Source organism: Leptosomus discolor, chromosome 4 (genome assembly GCF_034619465.1).
Source record: "Leptosomus discolor isolate bLepDis1 chromosome 4, bLepDis1.hap2, whole genome shotgun sequence".
NCBI lineage: Eukaryota > Metazoa > Chordata > Aves > Leptosomiformes > Leptosomidae > Leptosomus > Leptosomus discolor.
This window is the reverse complement of record NC_141394.1, coordinates 49,756,866-49,779,022: the sequence shown is the minus strand read 5'-3', so window position 1 is coordinate 49,779,022 and position 22,157 is coordinate 49,756,866. Positions and strand designations below refer to the sequence as shown.

Here is a 22,157-nt window from a genome sequence, read left to right as displayed (position 1 = left end):
TGGGAGAATATGGATTGAAGATTACCTTTTGCAAGGACAACAAAACTGGATGCACTGAAATTCAGGTAGTCATTTGTGTGAAACATATACTTTTAAGAGGAATTTGCTTGTCTTCCTGCTCACAATGTTGGGTGATATATTAATTACAACAATTCAATCCAATCTATTATAAACTAGATTGGACACTGATTCTCACAATAGATTTAGAGACCCAACTGCCATTTCAGGTGCCTTAAGTACACCATTTAGCTCCCCAGAGCCTTTGCTCAGCTTCTGCAGAACCTCAGAGCTACCCAGGTTCCTTAAGCCAGGCGTTCACAGGTATGAGAACAACAACTAACAGGCAAAGTTAAAGATCTGACTGTCATTTAGAAGGGAAGAAAAGAAGAAAGAAAAGAAGCTTCGATTCTATGGGAGACAGGTAAAAGAAACTTACACACAGGTATTTACATGTTGCTGAGGAAGAGCAGAAAAAAGTGTGCTACAGGATTGGTTTGTGGTTTTTTTGCAAAAGCCATATTTTGCTTCTTCTGCAAGCAAACAAACATATGAATTTGGCTCCAGGGTTGTTTAATCAACATTTGGATATCAACATTGTCTGATGTAATCTATTTAGCATTAGGGTAGGATTAAGAGGAACTGTCTTAGTTAACTGAAGACGTAGCAATGACAAGCTGGATTTCATCCTGCACTAAACAAAGGCTAAAGTGGCCCTCACGTACTTGGAAAAGATGATTTTTAGATGAACAGTATGTATTCAACAACAAACTAATTAAGCATCAAAGAGCCACTATCACTGTAAAGTTTTACATTCTCTTTGAACAAGCACTTTAACTAACAGAAAATTATAACTTTTCTCTCTCTGAGCATATATTGCATATGGATTTTGGCTGAAATCTTGAAACCTTGCCAATTTCCCAGTTCTCAGACCTGCTCTGAGAAAACAGCAAGCATATGCTCATATTTATTTCAAATTACCTCCTAGTTTTGAAAAGCTCCATTTTTTGCTTTCTAAATTGACCTTTTGGTAGACAATTCAAAAAAACAAGACAGAAATAAGTGGATTTTTTTTTTTAAATTTAGATACAGAATACTTCCCTGGATACTTTTTCTGCTCCTCTTACCTCCTTCACAACTGCCAAAGAGAACCTACAACTGAAGAAATTAAAAAAGAGGGTATAAAAAGCTGGATTTTCACTCTTTTCTGGGCTGATGAGAAGAAAACTAAAGGAACATGATAGGAATGTTCACACACCTGACAAGCTATTGTTCGTTTCCCCTTTCTGGGTATACCGTTTTGTCAACGGGGAGGAGAAGTAGCTTTTACAGAACGAAATGTTATACTCACAAAAGGGGTTCAAGAATTGGTATCAGGAGTAACAGTTTTGGGAATGGGGAGAGGTAGGCTCTAGCTAGGCAGCAGAGCTGAAGAGAAAGGTCTCCACTGGAAACCAGTAGTCCAGATTGCAGTACCCCAGCTCTGTCAATGCATACTAGACATTCTAGGGAAAACAAATATTGTAGCACATAAAGCTCTTTTACTGCTCACTTAATGCATCCGGGCTTGTGGTTTCCATTCTTTTAACCTCCAAAATGTTTAGCAAATGGAACAGAAATAGACAACTGAAAATATTAAGATGTTTCCCTTGAGCAAATGGCTACAAAACCAGGCATTTTTGATTACACATTGCTAGTAGCTATCGTTGTGTTTTTTATTAAATCATGACTGACAAAACATTTCCCTTATTATTTCCTCAATTCTTATTATTCTTCTGTTGGGTTACATGATTTGTATCAAATGGTAGGTATTAATTTTAAGCTATTTGGGTGTTACTATGTTGTTCTGTCTAATGCCTGAACAAATAAAATGGACTTTGCTCTGCTATCTTGTAAGATTAAAGATTACCTTAGCACATGTTCATACCTGTTAAGGAAATTATACAAACAGGCCAGGCCAGGCAGAGAACAGAATTCTCTTCCAAGCTGTACTCTCTTTTCTAGTAGGTCTTTAAACTTGCCTTTTGAAAATAAAGGGTTTGTTCATTTGAGACCAATTATAGGACCATTTTGAATTACACTTTCACGTGTTTTTCATGTGGCCAAGAAGATTTATTACACAAAGAAAGGCCACAGAAAGGTGGTGGGAATACTGTATTTGCATATTGCTAGCAGTAGGGTAGATGCTTTTCAGACAGCTAGCATATCAAAGTCCTTGTTCTGAAGAGCATTCAGTCCAAATACACATATAAATGCATTGTAAGATGTACAAAGAAAGAAATGATCCTCCTTCATTTTATGATTTCCAGTAGAGACAGGGAGTCAAATTTTACATCAGAGTATGACAAATGCACCCTAACTCAGATGGAAGATTTCATTAGCGTTCTCATAAGTAAAGAGGATGGATTTATGCTGCAGCAAACAAAAACATTACTGTAGATTTTATGAGTGCAACCTGGGTACATTAAGAGTCTTTTTTGTTTGCTAGAGATCCAACTTTGCTGTACTTAAATCCTCCATGTCTTTTATTTAAATTATGCGGAATATGATCTGTCTTGATAATCTCCAAATACGTGAGGTAATTATTCCATTTTCCTGTGAAAAACCAAGGGTGTTTTTACAATTTCTACATAATGTCATCCATGTTTTTGCAAAGAATTAAATCCTTCTCTTCTTAGAGTAGCAAAAGGATTTGAAAATCATGATGGGAAATACTGTATTTACAACATCTTTTTAAACTACTCCAAAACTTCCATCGTATTATTACATATACATCTGATCATAGAGTTACACGGGAACACATTTTAAATTCTGTAATAAAATTGGATAAAAATACACATCAGATGTTCTGTTTAATGTTGAATGCTGAATGTATATGTATCTCTCTGTATAGTATATAAGTATGTACATACACACATATGCATAGGCTGGTATGCCTTCCTGTTGGATACAGAATTTAATTTGGTTTAACTGGTTAAACAAGGTTCCAAATCAGCAGTTGTAGAGCTATCCACTGATCCTCTCATGCAGGGGTACAGGGATGCACTAAAGGCTAGAAATGTCTAGCAGAGTGTCTATTGATACATCAAGAAAAAGGTTGGATTATCTGGAATACCTGCTATTACCACAAAAAGCACAGACCTCAAAACCTCTATACTGCAGATTTTTATCAGCACCATTTTCACATGATAATGCTCCTTTTAGCTGCCTGACCCCATTTTTTCTCTACTTAATTATCTTTTTTTGTTTAGGTGTAATCTGATTTATCTTATTGAGTAAAATTGTTTCATATAAACCTCTCCTTTTTCCCCTAGTTGTTCTACACATCCTCCCCCCCTTATTACATGCAATTCTTTCAAGGATTCTTGCCAAACTTTTGGGTTTGGAGGGAAAACGGCCATGCAGGGAGTTATCATTCAGCTGACCTGTATTCGTATCAATGTAGTTATAAATTGACTGACAGATTGCCAAAAGTTAGTTTCAATTACGTTAAGCTTGGCTGAAACTGGCCGCCAAGTTCAAAAACTGTATTTGGACAGAGGAAGAGAGACTGGCAGTCTAAGCAAAAAAAGCAAAATTATTTTAGGAAAACAGGAAAATAAAAGTGCCCAAGTTTGGCTCAGATCCATCTGCTATTTCAATTCTTAATTTGCATCTGCTCAGCAAAAATGGATTACATTTCATCAGATAGCTTTCTAGAGAGTGTTCCTATCTTCTCCACGGCAGCAAGCAGCACCAATCAGTGATTCTTGTTATTACTGGCTGTCTATTGTGGTGCTACACACAAAATCCAGGGATAGGCAGAGTCTCTCTCATGATATTTTTTTTTACAAGAAAAACATGCATCTGCAGCTTGAGAAGGGGGAAAGCCCAGTGAGCCAAGTCAAGGACATAGGAAAAGGAGAAGATAACAAGCTTAGAAGTAGAACCACTTTGAAGTGACTGAACAGGACATTTGAATTTGGAGAGTTGTGGAGACTAATAGATACATAAAGAAAGTAAAGATTTTTAGAGTCAAGCACCAAGAACCTCTAAAATTCCAGATTTTAACTGCATATGAAATACACTTCTCTGTTCACATGGATTATGATAGTCTATATTCAAAGCAGAGCTCACATTAAAATTAGTTGCAGCTTTTGTTATTTAGCCTTTTAGTAAACTCCGAATGTTAATACGTTAAAGTTCAGGGGGTTTTTTACCAAATGTTATCAAAAAAATGAAGTCATAATGGCTACCAAGAAGAAGAAAGGAATAACTACTGACCATCTAAAAATGTTAGATAGAAATGATGTGACCAGCCCTAGAAGTGCTTTAGCAACAATACACAATCCACTTCTCCATGCTGGATACAAATGATTCTAGCCTTCATCCCTTCTCTTCCTTCAGTTCCCTGCCTCATTCTTTATACTTTTTATGTATGCTATGTACACAACTCATGCAACAAATAAATCAGAGAAATTTACAGGCAACTCACTTTTAAAGCCTTGAATCATTCCAAAGAAAGTATGTTCCATCCACCGATTAAACCAGCCTTACACTTGTATTTAAATAATTTTCTGGTTGTAATACAATTCATTTTCATTTTTGACACAACACATGACAATACTGCTTTTTTAAAAGGTGAAAGAATTTGTAGTTTACTGCAGAAGCCAAAAATTCTCTGTGAAGAGGATGTCCTTATTCCTAGCTGAACACCTGCCTTTTTAAAAAAACCTGTACATGTATTAGCACTAGTATTTGTATCTACAGATTCACAGGCTAGATTGTCTTCTTATTTACATCTCATAAAATTGCAAAGGAATTATTCCAGATGCATAGATGAGAAGCAAAAATCTGCCCATCTGTTTAAATGTGAATTGAGTTGCTGTAAGATTAACTAGAAAAATCGTCTTAATAAAATACTTAAACAATATTAGGTTCAAAGTCTGCTGGTCTGACCTTCATGACAACGGATTTCAGAGAATACCACCACCCGTGCCAAGTGTACCAAACAATCCCGTTGTCTGTCTTTGCAGTATAGGGGCCTTTGTAGTACAAACCGTTCAGGTTGGCAGAGTGACACCTGGTGGAAAAGTAAAGGAAAACAGAAATAAGGGATCCTGTAGAAAAGTTGCAAGCATTTGTAGTTTCTGTGTGAGTCAAAAATGTCACCATTTTGATAACAGCCCAGTCTGACAGCTGCAAAAATTTGCATTTGTGGACTTCAGTGTGCCTAAACAACAACAGTTTAATCACGGCACAACTGCAAGTGCCTTTATCTTCTTTGAAACAAAGGTTCTTTTTGTTCTTTCCGCAAGTTTTCTGAATTGCTAGCTCTCTGATTTTTGCCTACTAATCTGTTTCAGTGGAGAATTATTCCCGAGTTTCTCAGGTCATTGTGGCAGCAGGGCATACACCAAGCAAAACTCTGGGAAAGAAATACTGTTCTGCTTTTTGTTGTTCCAGAGTAGCCCCTACAGGGTGTTTTGTACGACAAAACCTGAATGCTACCATCAGTTTGCCTACTCAGCTGTAGACTTCTATCTACAAACAGATGAAATCTGACAGTTAATTGGACAGATGCGTACCAATTCAACTGGTTCATCAGAGCTACATTTTATTTGACTACACAAAGTACTTCTCTTTTTTTGGTTCTTTAACACACTGAAGCAGAAATGCTGTTACAGTTTATTAAATACAGGGTTTTAAACAAACATCCCCTAGCAAAACCTCAAAGGCTTGAATAGGTACCAGCACAACCTCGATACTCATTCAGTTTCTACAAGAAAGATATTTAGATCCTTATGTGACCATATGGAGAGCAAAACAATTGTTTCTTCTGCAGCATATTGCAATGAATCAGCTTGGTTTATGTGCAAATTCAGTATTTTGTTATAAGTGCTGTTATTATCTAGCTGTTGAACACTATGATGGATTTCAAAAGCAGAAAATATGCAAACTGAAAACAGTCCATATGAACCTTATGGATATTATTACTGGCAAATCTTGGTCTTTTTGGCTTTGCTTACACTTCATTAACAACAGTTTTTGAGAACTGAAATAAAGACTGTGATAAAAGCCTCATATGAAAATTCTCTCATATATATGCTTATTTATTGCTTACAGTTTTTAAGCTTAATTTTGATAATGTGTTGCTTGAAAGCTTATCAACTGCAGATATCAAAAGTGACTTTGTTTTTGAGAATTACAAACTTGTATCAGAGCTGACATAATCTTTCTAGCCATACAAATTCTGTGTTGAGCAGGCACTCTGTCTACTTTGAATCAAAACACAGATTTCATTAGAAGAATCATATCAACGAAACCCCTCCTTTTACTTCCTTTGATGGAAGCAGGCAAAACATGATTTTGTCAGCAGCAGCATGAGCCAGTAACAACTCTTAATTAGTCCTGGGAGGCACTAATAGCAAAAACACACGGTATTCTGTAAAAGACTGGATGCTGTCTGAAGTGTGACAGATGCGGATAGATGGAGTTGGTTCCCTGAAGAACTGTTTGAATTCTGCCTGGAGTTACTGACTCCAGTATGGCCCCACCTGGATGTAGCTATGCTGTCTGCAGGATGACTGGTGAAGCAGGAAGCCCAAGTTAGTGATATCTGTGGCCCCAACTTGATGCCTGGCAGATCCACTGTGATCATCCATGCATGGGAATGCAGGGGAGAGGACAAGCTCACATCCAACTAGACTTGTTAGCTCTTCTTTTACCAGTTAGGAACCCCTACTGACCTCTGCAATGCCCTGGATGCAGGAAAGCTTATGACCTGGGTGTGGTACCAGAGTGAACCCAGCTTTCTGGATTTGCATCCAGGCTGAAAATCCCTTCTAGAGCTTTGCTTACAAAAGAATGCAGAGAGCCCATTTTTCCGCAGAAGTCCAGGATAACAAATGCTGAGCTGGAGCAAGACCAGTGGCGTTAAACTAGATCTGAGCTACTTCCATGTGGCCTCACTTGTGTCACATCCCTTGGTATTCATACCATCTGGGGCGTTTCTGTACTTCATTAGTCCAGATAGCATAGAGCTGCCTATAAAAAATTCCTTCATATACAAATCAGCCAAGAGTACTAATTCCTTCTATGTTTGCTAATCTGTGCATAACAAATACGTGTTCTGAGTGCTTTCCTTTCTCTTCCAGTACTGTTCTTTTTGGTAGGATTTAGGGATACTCAGATTTTCTGGTATTTTGCAGTATTCAGTTTTATGTTAGGCTTAACATAAAAAAGTCAGTAGCAAGGCAGTGGAATAACGCTATTAGTAACTCATTTTCGTTGTCCAGATAGACTGTCACTTTAACAGCATGAGCTACACAGCCATAATAGGAACTATCCTGGTAGGACTCAGCTATCTTTAGTAGTTATGTAGCACCAACTACAAGGTATTAATAACTGTCAAGTTCTGCTGTACAGCTACTTTTGCAAAGGGTCACTGTTTTGTCCAGACCAATCCAATATTAAAAAAAAAAAAAAAGTTTTAAAAAGACAAAAAATATATGCAGTTGACTAGAAGTGATTGGTAATTCACTCTTAATGAACTCCACGACATAGTATCAGAGTTTTATGATACTTCAGGTATAGACAGTCCTCTAAATCAACAAAAGTTCTCATTTAATGAGAAAAGGATCTCAAACACAGTTGCTTTTCCCTTTTATAGCTTAGCTTTTGTGAGAACTGCAGAAAAACTTTCTCTGCACGTGATTTGTTTCAATGTCTCAAACATTCTGCTGTATTAAAAGAAATAATTAATTGTGAAACATTGAGTTAGTAGCTACATCATAGCAGCTAAGGTGGTCGCAGACTAATCACAGAAGCAGAATTTGGAAGATGAGGAGTTAAAAAAACAGAAACAAAGGATAACACAACAGAGAGAAACAATGGAGTTGATCCAGCCTGGCAGCTCTTGCCAAGTGAACTGAGATCACCGTGAGAGTAGTATGCTTCCCTGAGTTGCATTTTAAACCTCTCTATTACACAGCTGGATTGCATAGTTTCTCTTCATGGCTATATTTATCTTATTAACTAAGGGAAAGAACATAGCTGCCTATCAGACAGTGCTACAGTTACCAGTTTTATCCTTTCTTTTTGAACTGCTATTTTGTATGCAAGTAGGATTTAAAAATTCTTTTACTGAACCCTATTTAAAAAAAATCTTCCTCTCGGTCCAGCCATGCTCAGTGACAGAAACTGAGTGGACGCATTCCCATCTTGATATAGAAGGAATAACAAGAGTGAGATGCTGTGAACTGAGGTGAAAAAAATGAAGCTTAATAACCCAGCACCAGCTTAACTTGTCAGATATTCTGCGGTACTGCCACATCTGGTCTAGTGCAATGCAGGAGAAATGCAAGAAAGAAGTACAACAGGGACACATCTGCAAACTCTGCATGACCTACTTGTGTAAAAACTGGTTACCTTAAAGGGGCAGAATTACCTTCTCCTTATTGTCTGGTAACAAACACAACCAAAGGCTATGGCAAATACCATTATCACAGATCAGCTTGAGCTGTGCGGTAGGTGCTGTCTCTTCTAAGGTGAGTCTCAGTCTTACCAGCACTGAGATCTCTGATAGACGCCAAGGGCAGATTACAAATATAATAAATAATGCCAATCCTATCTTCTACCATATGTTATTATTGTATGAATACACATAAAGCAGAATATTTGACAATACGGATATAAAATCAAAATACCTGTTAAACCACCAGCCAGCCTTTTCCTCTTCAGCACAGTTCCCTTCATAGTTGTCATTATCCCTGTCTCTAGTACTGAATTTCATTCCTCGATGATCAGCCCACCATTTTACTTCAGGATGAAATCCACCAGTAAGGGAATCACCAGCTGTACCAGAGTATTCACCACAACTCATCTCATAAGAATGCTAACGAAAAATGTGAAGAAAGGGAAAAAAAACCCTGCAATATGTCTTTAACCTTTAGCGTGTCAGTTAGTGAAACCACAAAAAGGAAAAAAATCTGTTCCATTTGCTACTGTTTTTTATGCTCAGAAATGTCATGCCACTTAAACTGCATACTAGATAATGAAGGGGTGTAAAGATGCTTTCCAGGGGCAAAATTTGTCAATAACTTTATGAATAGATGATATACCAAAACCAATATTAGAGTTACTTTGCAGTACACATCAACAAACCAGAGCATCATGTAGCATTATTGTTGGCAATGTCAACAAAAATGGAAAAAACTGCTTTTATCCACGGCTGCTAAACCAAATGATTCATACATCTTACAGAAAGTGTGAAACTGATGTATCAATGTAAACCACTATTAGTACATATTGCAAAATTCCAAGCACTTGTAAGAAAGAAAATGTTATAATAAGGTTCTACACAAACCTCTGTGAAAATTGGGGAACCTATATGTTTATTGTCTATCTACAGAATCCACATTTTCATTAAAACCTCTAGTCATTATTTGATATTTTATTACCTCTTCACCTGCAACTCTGAATCTTGCATATTGTGCAAAACGCCGTTCTCCTTCAAAATCTGTTAGATCAATTCTTAAAGTATAGTTCCCTTAAGAAATAACAACAGAAATTATTTTGGTTAAACTAGCCTATCTCACTGCTTTTCAGAACAGAGTATTATAGTAGAAGATTAAAATACTAACTAATTTTTTATCATTAATCTTATCTCTATCATCACAGCATATTTTATGGGCTTTTATCTTCTTTCTTTATGCATATTAAACCATATCTTGCTATTCTTTGTCTTTATTAATCTGATTCAGCTTAGAAAATTTTAGAATTATTCCAATACATATTTTCAAGTGTAGACAAAAAAAAAGAATTTAAAAAATGGCCTTATGGACTTTATATTTTAGTAAGGAATTTGAGGTGGTAATGAAAGGATAGTGAGAATCAATTAATAAGTGTACATCTAAGAAAATTAGATTTTTATACTCTGAAGATTAAAGAGTTAAACTAGGACCATATCCTGGTGGCACTGATTTCCATGTGAATCAGCTGGCTAAGTCAATGGCTAAGTTTTGTATATGCAGCATTCTACAGCAAAGCAGAAGTTATCTTAGACTGTGTGACTATTAAAAAGATGGAAATAGCTTTCTAAGACTAGCGCAATCAACAGGACAGGCCTAGACTTACCTTTATGCAAGAGCCTATGCAGCCACGTAAAGCCCCGCCTAAAGGAATTGGTATAGCATAACTACCTGAGTCTGGACTGTTAGCGATGCTGACTGTGAAAGGGGTAGAGACAATTCTTTTAAGGTATACTCCTGCCTACCATTTCCTGTTTTGCAGGGGTTTCCTGCATGCCATTGGCCCAATGACAGTTTTGAACCTTTTATTAGAAAACATATATTCAAATGTGTTTTGTTCTGAAACTTGGAGAAGTCCACGCAGACTAACAACAGAACCCAGGATTTATGCTAACAAAAAGCGTAACATAAAATGTCTCAGAAAGAGCAAAGAAACAGAAACAATAGAAGACTATGGTTAAAATACAGATCTTACCTTGACTAGTCAAATAATGCAGATTTTTATTTCCAAGCCAATATTCACCATTCATCAAAACAAAATTTCCAAAGCCTTCTTCATAGTCAGTCCAGACTCTGTAGAGAGTGTAAAATACTAATTTATTAAAAAAGCAAGTTTGCTTGGGTGGTTTTTTTATCATACAATCATAGATCACAGAATAATTCAAATTGAAAGGAACCTCAGGAGGTAATCTAGTCCAAAGTTCTATTTCTCACATGTGAAAGGCTGAATCCCACGCTACACTGGTCACTGAATCCCAGTCCAAAGAGTAGTCCTAAGAGTGGACTACATTCAGAGTGGCTTAAGATTAACAGATTTTAAGACCAGAAGAAAACACAATAGCTCAGTCCAATCTCTGGTATAGCGCAATTACCCAAAGAGAAAATATTTTTCCTGGTTAAATGCAGTGGGATCTAAGTGAATGTATACATTTATCACAAGCATTGTTTCTTTATTTTCTGTGATTTGATTAAGCTGTGAAACTCCTGCAGCTGGATGTGTAAACTGAGGTATTAGCTAGCTATTTCCAGCTTTGACTTACTGATTGATTCTAACAACTTTTTAGCTCATGCTGGTGCATAGTTTCAAGAATTTATGTGTCTACTGAAAGCACTGAATTAACCTTTTCCCTGTCTATAGTAGCTTTGAAAGACTTTCTCAGTGGTTATGGTTTCATGACATGTTCTAAAGGGGACAAAAATATGATCTCTTTCCTTCATGAGAAGCAACCATACTTCAACCAATGGGTGAAAGTATTAGGCTGTGGACAGGCAGTCATAAGAGAAAGCAGCCTCTGTGACTTAAGTAGCTGGTAGTCTCTGGCAAGGGAGAAGAACGGGTGGTGTGTGGTGGTAACAATTGTAAAATGCTACAGATTGCATCTGTAGCTTATCTGACAACATTTTATAAAATAAGAACAGCAAACTGCTATTGCTGCTGGATTGCGGTTTTCCACCCTCTCGGGGGGTCGCTGCTCTATTTCATAAGGATATTGTAAAGTTACAGTAATTATAAACACAGGTAAGACACAAATCCACAACAGGATGCAGATACATGAAAAGCAAATTGGGCAAAGCAGAGGTTCTAAAAACCTTCTCGTTGCTTCTAATATCTGTAAATATTTGTGGGTTTCTTATATTAAAGTCTCACAGCACCAAAAATTTCACTTCTGGACATTTCCCCAAAAATGCTTGAGTCTTGGGAAAGGCAAGGAGGTTAGGTGGACTCAAATCAAGTTTTCAATCATCTTATCTTTCCTGGAGGCATCTTACCTAATAAGCTACAAATTACTCTGTGTTGGGTTTCTCTCATGCTTGCTGCTGGCATTTCGGTTCAAGCAGATTGCTTACATTTGTACTTTTTTAGACTTTTACTATTGCAAAAGACAAAGTAGTCCTTTATTTGTCATTAAGAGTTCTTTCTCCAACAATTGTTAATGCATTTGACATTGAAGTGTCCTCATGTGAAATGCACAAGCTGTCAGAAAAAGACCAGAAGAGATGTCTCCCAGAAGAGGGAGAGAGCCAGAAGTGGTATCTCATCAGGAGGCTGTCCCACAGAATAAGAATTCCTCCCTTTTAACTGGGCTAACAATTTACTCCTATAATTCTAAAGTTAAGATTCAACTTGGCTCCATCCGGTTAAATGTTTCTCCACTTTGTTTCCAATTTTAATGACTAAGTGTAGTACCTACCTATCAAAATTCTGGCTGCCATCAGAACGTCTCTGAAAAACAGTCCAACCACCCCCTTCAGACATGTCACAGAAGGCAAGGAACTCAGTAGGACTCTGAATAGGCTTCATCTTATAAAATCCACTCTGCTTATGGCCATCGTTGTAGATCTCTGCACAATCTGTTCACAAAACATTCATTGGGCACAGGTTTTTTAGTCCTGTATTTACTGGCAAAATCAGAAATCAAATCAATAACAGAAATCAAGGCATGTAAGAGTTATACGAACCAGGCTAATACAAAGGAAATATCTCTGCAAATTTCTATGACTTTGGGGCATTGTCTTGTATCTGTGTTGCTTTAAAACTTTACCAAGCTGTAATTATTTTGACATTTCTTTAAAAGAATCTTTTTCCACCATAAAATATTATCATTTTTGTTTTCATTTGACTAGCAAAATAATTCCTCTGGTTTAAGTTTTTAATTTACAATGGCATCATGCACATTAGAAACCTGTTACAGTCATCTAATTTCTCTACATATAAAACACACAGTAACCTTCAAAAACAAACATATACTTCTATGTCCAGAAAGTCCACAGGAGAACTGCCAAAAACAAGAGCACAGAATCATCAGTGGTAGAAAAGGGAAACAATTGCTGGACCTGATACTCCTTGTCCCTTGTACCAAACAGGTGCGAAAATACATAGAAGACTCCCCCCGAAAACTGTGACACCACTTTGGCTTGATACCATTTACAGTCTGGTCTGGATTGGTGTTAATGACTAACCAGCATTTACAGCAATGACAAAATTCAGAGCTCATGAAAATATAACAACAATGTAATTGTATAATTTTATCTTTCTTCCTCTAGGAGTTAAGAAATGAAAGGAGTTCTTTTTTATATGTAGACTACCACCAAGCAGTCATACAGGAAAGATGTATAATTTTCAACATTTTTGTTTTTCCTGGCAAATGTAGGTCTGATTAACTGTAAGATTTTCCTCGAAACTTTTATGAACATGTTGGCTGAACTTCCAGGCCAGTTTGGAGCTTTCTGAACTACTATATTTCTTCTCAGTGAAAGCATCAGTGAAGATTAGACAGAGAAAATAAACAGTTTATAGTGAAAACAAATAGCTATGCCAGGATTTGAATAAACTCTAATAGAAAACATGATTTAAATAACGCCTAAGTTGTCTTTCTGGAGAATGTTTGATTGGCCTATAGAAAATAGCTCTTCTTGTCCATTATTTTCTTAGTAGGTTAGCAAAACACTTAAGCATATTTTAATTTTTAGCAGGTGTATATAATATGTATTTTCTCCCTCACTGTCTAACCCCAAATTATCCAGCTCTGTGGATATTAAAATGCTACAGCAGTTTGAATGAAATAATGCAGTATCAATAGGGAAACCATTTTCCAAGCTATAAAGAAAGTGAAAAAATAATTGGGAAAAAAAATCATCAGAAACAGGAACAACTTTGATCAGTTATTTAGAATCACATTTTAAGAAAATAAATGGAGGCACATGCTAAGAACAGACAAGTACCTTTCAGCTAAATGTGGTTTTAATAATCTTTTCCAGTAACAAATGAGTCAGCCATAATAATAGAAAACAGTACTCTGGAATGCTGAATGCATAAATAAATGTACAGCTAAAATTTAAAATCAGACTTATAACTGCTTTTAATTTCATTTTAACGGTGCTTTATTACATTTGATGCCTTGCTATTTGTTGTGATTTCTTCCAGCAGCGTAAGCACTACAAGTATATTCAAACAAGGCTATTAAAAATTATAGAAGTTTAGACTGTCTAGCACTGGACAACTAGAAATGAACACCATCCAACAATCAGACCCTCAAATTGTATTTTCAATCCAACTATTGGTTTGGATGGTATTTTATTATTTTAAGAGTTTGTGCCTCACTCAAGCTACTACAAGCTAACACACTTAGCCTTCTTCCACTGCGGAGGAACCAGATCGCCACCAGAATGCTGATGAGATTGCAAAAAAACCTTAAAACCAGTATTTTAGAAGCTGTGATGTCCTGAGCTGAACCTAACTCAGTCAAAATGGTGCAACATACAGAATATTATTAAAGTGAGATGCAGATGTCATTATGCCAGGTTTATAGCATAAATATGGATATCTCAGGGACTTTACAGATTGGAACATGTGTGTGCTTGTAACCCACATGACTCTCTGAATGTATGAATGTGAACTGACCCTACGAGTTAGAACTTTTTGACATTAGTCAAAGAAGGGTGTTTAGAAATCTGTAACTATTAACATTTTGTAAATGTCTGTTGGCTTTTATCTGTTGTATTGCTGATATTTAGTCTAAATTTATTGTTCACTGTTTTTTTTTTAAATTATGTGTTATTAATAAATAAATAAACTGCTTCAATCCTGATTCAATTTATACTGTGTGACATTAACAATTTTTCCCTATGGCAGCAGGCCTGGGTAAAAGCTGAACACTGTCTTTTAAACAAACAATTTTCTATAAGCTTTTAAAACAACAAGTCAATGGGCCCAATTGTGCTAAAGCTTCTGGGTATCGTTACAATGAATGGTAATGAAAAGAATAGCTCCATTTCTAACCTGAATAGTGTCTTTTTCCTCCCAAGTCAATGACACTGTTTTCATCTCCTTTGTCACTGTACTGAATCTCTTTCTTCTCTAAAAGTTGTATAATTTTTAACTGCTGCTGTTTCACACGATGTTCCAGAAGCCTCACCTGGCCCTGAAGTCGTATCTGCTCTTGAAAACAGTTCTGTAGATCCTAGAGAGGAAAACATATATTATTGTAAAATCAACATTTTTTTTGTCCCATTTAACATGTGACACAAAAGAACAACCAAACCAACCATAAATAAAATTTAACATGAATAAAACATTTTGGTCACAATTTCCTACAGACACTATGTTGACTTCCACCTCCATTGCTACCTCTGTTTGAAACTATTTGATATATTACATAATGTTCAAACATACACCTGCTTTGCAAAGAAACCTTGTCTTTAGTGGCTATAAATACCAGCTCTGACTGCAAACATGCAGAGGGCACTTTAGGGAAAAACACTATAGTACAGATCCTATCATAAAGATTGCTTATTCTGTATCACCTGCCACGTACAGAGATTTACTATCTAGTGAGGCCTGCTACTAACACATGAAGGTTCTAAAATTCCAGAGTTTTAAAGAAATACAGTCCACACTGGTATGTTTTCAGCTCCATTGTGCATCTTTCAAATGCTTTTAGATTACACACTTCTTATGATAAGAAATAACATTGCCAGCATAAATATTGTAAAGTTTCAAGTTCATTTTTGGCATGTTAAAATAAACAGTCCCTAAGAAGCTACGAATATGCACGAAAAACAAAAGTTAAAAACTTAAAGTCAATATTGTGCTGTGACTTGTACACTTAATTTTGTCAAGCAGAGTGGGTGAGAAATGTGGCAATCCTGATACAGTGATACCTAGCACTCATTTCACCTTGGTACAAATATGGACACATGACAAATGAGCTGGAATAACTTCCAAATTCTGACATGCCAAATGTACGCAGAGCAATAAATAATTGGGTTGAGATTAATGACTACGGTAAAATAGCCAAAGTGAACTGAAACCAATCCAGAGGGCTTAAATTGAAACAGTCTGTACAGTTTCAAACAGATACTAAACAAATTTGATTTCAACATAGTGAAAAAAGCCTTTGGGGTTTTACAATACATTTCACAAATGTGACATGAGGTATTGCACCAGTAACACTGTGTCTGCACATTTATATAAGCAAACAGAGTTTAGTAGCTGTGGTGCTTGCACAAGAGCACAACTTACACTGTGAAAGCAAAATCAGAAGCCAGCCTTTCAGAAACCTGATATGCAAGATCAAATATGCAGTAGTTCTAAATTGGTGCGACCTTATCCATAGGGCAGCATCATTTGCATGAGCTAAGGATGTAGACCTGTAACATTTGCCATCCATACGGAAGAGCTGATATCTTAGAACATTGCCTTATCACACAGAACTATAGAGAGATCTGAAGTAGCATACTGATGTGCACCTCCAGTGGGATCCGCATACTGTCATTTGTATCAGGCTCAGGCTTCACCTATTTTCCATGAACACTCCCACCAAAATGTTTCTTGTCACTTTCTTGCTGCAGTGGTTGTTTTTTTTTTCTTCTCTCTGAAAAGCTGATACCATTCTGTAAGTTTCTATGCAGCACAAACACAGTTCTGGTTAGACTGACTTCCTAGCAGTACCATTCACCACAACTCCAAGAATAAACTTTGTGAATTAAATTAACAGTATTAATTAGAGTCTGCATTTTATGATGGTACTACATGCAAATTTTTTTTCATCATTAATTGTGGTACTGTTTAAAAAGCAGAGGAACTTTTGCTAGTGTCAAGGAACATCCAAATAAACTATTGACTATTCCCTGTTATTTCTGATATTTTCACTAGAGAGAATGCAATTCATTTTCAGCAAATAGACAAATGAACTAGTGACATTTCAAGAGAGTATTTGAAGATAAAAGAATCTATGTCCATGAGTTCAGTAAAATGGTTCCTAGCCATCATGCTCCATTTGCCTGCAATATTTAGTCACACTGAAAAATTTGATGATCAGACTTTGCAGAACAACCCTGAATGTAGACCTCTGCTTTAAGTATTTCTGAAGTGTATCAGATGCTTACTTTAATTCATACTTAATCTAACATACATAGTGGAATAAAAGAATGGGGAATATACACGTGTCAGAACTAGGCAGTTTGTCAGTGACCTGTTCGAGAGGAAAAGGTTCAACTGCCTCTCTGGGTTTGGGCTGCCCATGTCAGGCTGCTTTCACAGCAGCTGTGCCTGCAGACTCCCACTGCCTGCTAGCTACCAGGTCCTGAGAAGCCATAAAGATGCTTGACCACAAGGAGGAGCTGTAAAGTGAGAGGCTTGTTTACCAAACTAACATTTTTAGAAGAATAAACAAAGCAGCCAATGATCTAATATCCCTAGAGTCCTATCTTATTTAAGAATACTTCCTTGAAAATCTTTTTCAGCTGTTGATAGCTATAGGAGATCTCTAGCACACTGTCCTTTTCTTCCAGCAGGAAAAGATAGAAGAAAATACTTAAAATATATGCACATACAGAGGCAAACTTGCTGCAGTGGCTTAGAGGGATGTTATTGTACCATAAGCACTGGTTGATGTGTGACATGTTGCATATTTTAAAGAAAGGATGCACTATTGTGTAGTCTTTCCAGGGTAGTTGTCTCAGCTTGTATCTGCAGCTTCATAGAAACCCTTCACAAAAGCTGTGTTGAATTGGGAAATTCAGAAGGGGATTCCTTGGCAGGTCTCTCCAAATTCTCAGACTAGTCCTGAGTGCATACAGAAAATTATGGAGAACCGGAAAGTTGCACAGGTGTGTTGAGAAAGAGTGAATAAATAATTAAAAAAAAAAAAAAATATTCCAAGCTCACCCTGATGAGCTAAGGCTAACTATAGAAGTAAAGCTGTCAAAACCCCATGTTAACAGCCAGACCAAATATTAATCCTAATCACACTAAGTTAAGAGTGATAAAGGAGCCACATGCCATACTTAGGTTTTACCGCAGTGTTTCATTATTGAGAAGGTTAGCCTGTATCAGTCTTAACTCGGTACTCGCAAACTTGGAGAACATGGTAAATTACAACAGGAAAGACCTTGGCGACTCTGGAAATGGTGGCCCCTGTCGCCAGGCCCTTGCAGTTTTGTAAACAAGACTTCAGGTGCGTAGTCTCTAACACATGGCAAGGTCAGAGCCATGAGGAGCTACTTTCAGTTCTGGAGAGAGCATGACTGTGTGTTTGAGGACACAGCCTAGTGTGTTTCTTTCAAGTGTAGTGAAAAAGCATCGATCAATTCAACTATTCATACTGCTAAAAGCCTTTCTCCTACTGTGCTTAAATTATATAGTAAAACTACAGAAATTCTCAAAAAATATTATTGTACCTTAGAAAAACTTGGTATCTAAATTCAAGATGACACTATGCCATATACCACCATAAAACGTACTTTCCTTTGAATCAAATTAAACACAAGTCTGCAACAGGCTATGTCTCTAAATATTATTCTTAACTTTGTGTTTTAAATTGATCTTTTATTTGTGTTTACTTAAAAATTGTGAATTAATCCGTGAAAACGGAAAACTAACACTGAGCTGATTCTCATCTGCTTTACAGACGGTACACTCATTATGGGGTGAACAGTAATGTATCTATATTACACATAGCAATTTCCTGATGAAAAGGATTTATGCTCACAGTGATGGCAAATAGGAAGTGACAATCAAGGTATCACCAGCCATGCTGAATAAATACACCATAAGAAAGAAACAACTGAGCAGAAATAGAGTTTTGAAAGTAACCTACATATGAAAAGTACTGGTGTCTGATACTTTGCTTTCTCTCCCCAACTCCAGCCTCCTCATTCATGTCTCTTTCTGTCAGCTCCAGTCGAATCCCATTACACTTTGCTGCTGGGCAGCAAACCCACAATTCTCATTTGGAATTCCACACCTATTTTTCCCTTGGGACAATCACAAGTTAGCTGTGCAACTTCAGGGTGGATCAATGTGGCTTTTAGATCTACAGGTTACCAGACTGTTCTTTTAATGTACTACTACATTTTTTCACAGGAACTTTTAAAATCATTGGAGTTAAACCAGTGCACAACTAGAGTAACATAGAAGCAAAAAGTAACTCAAAATTGTGAGTCAGCAGCTATAACATATTGCTATTCCTTTTGTTAGATATGGACCAAAGTTAAACTATTACAATGTTGAAATACTCGAAAAAATGTGAATTTGATTGTTACTGTTTCCAGTGACAGTAGTATCCACTGATCGCAACCAGACTGAACATAACCTGTTCTGTCTGTTTCAGTGAAGCCACTGTTTGTACCACAGGTTGAGAAGCAATTATCTAACAAGTGTTGACAGCTCTGCTCTTGGACATGTGGTCTCATATTTAACCAGCTGCTGCAATTAATGTGCATTCACAGTCTTTATTCCATTATTGTGTGATTTATTTAGCAGCTAATGACCTTCCATTAAAATTGATGCTATAAATTAAACTCAGAATACTTATGAAAACTATAAAAATACAAAATTTGTACTTGAGAGGTTATTTCCTATACTTTCAGAATTTAAATAAGCTCCAAAAAAATCTCCATTGAGATTAGTGTTTTAGTGAGATTAACATGTGAAAACTTAAGAGATAAGTTTCAGAATGTTCAGTTTTTAGTCACAGGATCAGCTAAAGCCCATAATATTCCAAATGAAAAATCAAAAGAAAGCAAATGCATTTAATTGAAATGCCTTTTTCTCATTAGACTTCTATAATATTTTTCTCGACTGAGCAGAGGCGCTTCTTATTCTGCCCCTATAGAGCTCCTTATCTGAACAAAAAGCTTCCATAATACAATGTAAGCCACAAATAATGATGCTCACCTAGTTGTAAATTCAGCAACCTAGGCAATTATGAATCAACAATTCAATCTCCCAGATCCCTGCTAGTTAGGACCTGAATATCAAACTTGGAAGGACAGCCAAGACAGGCAGTACAGGACTGGTGAGGTTACCAGAATTTTAAGCAGTGGAGTAAGTGTGATTGTGTTAGTGTTTCTGTTGGAGAGGCAGAATACATAGCAGAATGTTTTGTGAGCTAGAAGTAAAGGAGATTTGATCATTGTTTCTGAGTGTGAATTATAATATAGTATCACAGGAACAAGTAAGAATACGAAGCTATGGATCTTATTTGAGAAAAAGTTGCATGACAAATAGACAAGGTAGAAAAGGATACAAACATTCTTCATCCTAAGTGTCAATGACCAGAAATACTACTGCTGCAGCCACCGCTTTAGGAGTTCCTGGGTTTTGCCTTTCTGTATGATGCTCAAAACTGAAGGTGTTATTCTGAGTTCACATTACCCCTGAATGGTAGTGTAACTGTCCTGTGTGCCTTTTGTACAATGTGCCTGTTAATGCATCATACGATACCTTTTTTAGCAAAGATATTCTACTGCCTTCTATTTCATGTCAGATCTAGTAACCAACTGACTGGATTACTTTCTTCCATGCTATGGCCCAGTCATTTATCTTCCATTGTATATTTATGCATTTGTTTCTCTTTCCTTGTTGGAACCTTGTCCCCACTGAACATCATTTGAGGTTAATTCCCCACTCTTTCAGTTTTGTTCTGAATTGCAATCTTTTCCATCAAAGGTTCTGCCATCCCATGTAGCTGAGATATATTGTAAGCACTATGGAGGACAAGGTATGAAATATTTAGAAGAAATTCTATAAACAAATTTAATTACTAGAACTTACAGAGCTGCCAATGGCATCCATCAAGCTAGCTGCAAGGACAAAATCAATCACTACCAAAATCTTCATTCTTTGGAAGCTGTGAAGTAGAGGAACAAATGTAATACTAGTTAATTTAAAGATTAAATATTTACACCTGACTTCTTAAATTTTATTTGAAATAATCTATTTAACCTATAATTATTTGCTTACATATTGTAAATATAATGTATATTTAGGTTTCATTATAAATGTCTAAAATAGTCTGATCAAGTACAATTCCAAAACCCTATAAAACCAGAATTTACCCTTCTAGACCACTTTGTATCAGAGCTGTCCATGTATTCTAGGACAGTTATTCAAGACTCAAACGCACACATTTTATTGTGAAACAAGATAAAAGCAAAATAGCATTTTAAAATGCTCTGCAAAACACAGCAATGTTCCTTGTTGGTCCTTTAAAGCTGGGAGAAAGCTCTCTGTTATATTCAAGTAATTAATTGGGCTTGAACTAAAGAAGATTTGTGCAACTTTTGTGTGCCAGGAGAGGGTGGAGATAATTTTACTGTTACAGAGTAGTTTTGGTGAAAAATGCGTAATAGTTACCGGCTTTTATTCTAACAGTGACAAGCATGACATCTTTCAACTGATAGCTGTACATATTTGGTACTATATGACCCACAGCATTTTAAATCCCATTATTTCATATGAAAACTATTTTATATACCAAAACAATCACAATTGTATCTCACTGCCTTGCAAACATTAGCTGGTATAACTTCACAATTTTCTGTAAGGTGGATGTGTGCTTTTCAGCTGACAGATGAGAAACGAAGGCCTCCAATATATTTACATAGATTATACATGAACCAGTTCTAAATTAATCAGTTAAAACTGCTGCAAGCTATCAACTGAGGAATGCTTCTTTTTTTTTTTTTAACAAAATATTTTCATTTAGCATATGCTAACACATGTTTCAGCCAAAATATGCGTCCACTCTGCTTTTCTACTTACTAAACTGAATCAGCTAACTACATGTTAAAACATTCATGGTTAGACAAGGCATAAGACCTACAACAGAGATTAATGATTCAATGTCAGTATGTGCTTATTGAATCACCAACTTATGGAAATTTCCACTCATGTTTGTACAGGAATTAATATAAAACATCAGTGGAACTGTGGCAGACTGTGCTTTTTACTGTACAAAGATAACCAAGGTGCTTATGTGATGTATGTTTTTAAGTTCCTGTAAAATTGGACAAGTCCAACTTTATTTTCACCGATCTCTAAAAACATCCTGCAAGAGTATAAATTACAGCCCAGCCAAATTTCGGTTTTAAACACCTACCTATAAAATACTTCGGATGCTTTTTTAAATTAGTTATCTTATTTAAGTAAGCAACATTAGTTTTATTTTTAGTTCCAAGTTTTGCTGGTTTGAAAGCATCATATTTGAAAACACGGAGTTGTGAGGCCCAAGTGCATCTGTATAAAGCTCGTTATACCACTTGCGCTGGACTGATGCAGACACAAGGTGTTGAGGCTACTCTGTACCCACTGACTCATACTACAGACAGCTCAGAAGGGTTTTTTTAAGCATTTTGGACATATGT

At 36.4% G+C, this 22,157-nt stretch overlaps 1 protein-coding gene across 2 annotated transcripts; it reads right to left on the bottom strand.

Annotated features, from left to right (window-relative positions):
- Nucleotides 1–4,899: 4,899 nt before the first annotated feature.
- Nucleotides 4,900–20,631, bottom strand: FGL1 (fibrinogen like 1). 2 transcript variants are annotated; one of them, XM_086464421.1, is made up of 7 exons: nt 20,566–20,631; nt 14,788–14,968; nt 12,200–12,359; nt 10,483–10,580; nt 9,438–9,526; nt 8,685–8,872; nt 4,900–5,209 (listed from the first exon to the last, which is right to left on the bottom strand). In XM_086464421.1, the coding sequence occupies exons 1-7, from the start codon at nt 20,629–20,631 to the stop codon at nt 4,900–4,902; spliced, it is 1,092 nt and encodes a 363-aa protein (XP_086320547.1). The 2 variants fall into 2 exon arrangements, with proteins under 2 accessions (XP_086320547.1, XP_009951372.1); XM_009953070.2 differs by having other exon boundaries at nt 4,900–5,059.
- Between the last annotated feature and the right edge of the window lie 1,526 nt (nt 20,632–22,157).

Coding starts and splice junctions, on each gene's coding strand:
- FGL1 (XM_086464421.1), bottom strand. CDS start 20,631: ATGAAGATTTTGGTAGTGATTGATTTTGTCCTTGCAGCTAGCTTGATG. Junction 9,527..10,482: donor GCATTATTTGACTAGTCAAG/GTAAGATCTGTA, acceptor TTATTTCTTAAG/GGAACTATACTTTAAGAATT. Junction 5,210..8,684: donor GCTGGCTGGTGGTTTAACAG/GTATTTTGATTT, acceptor GTTGTTGTTTAG/GCACACTGAAGTCCACAAAT.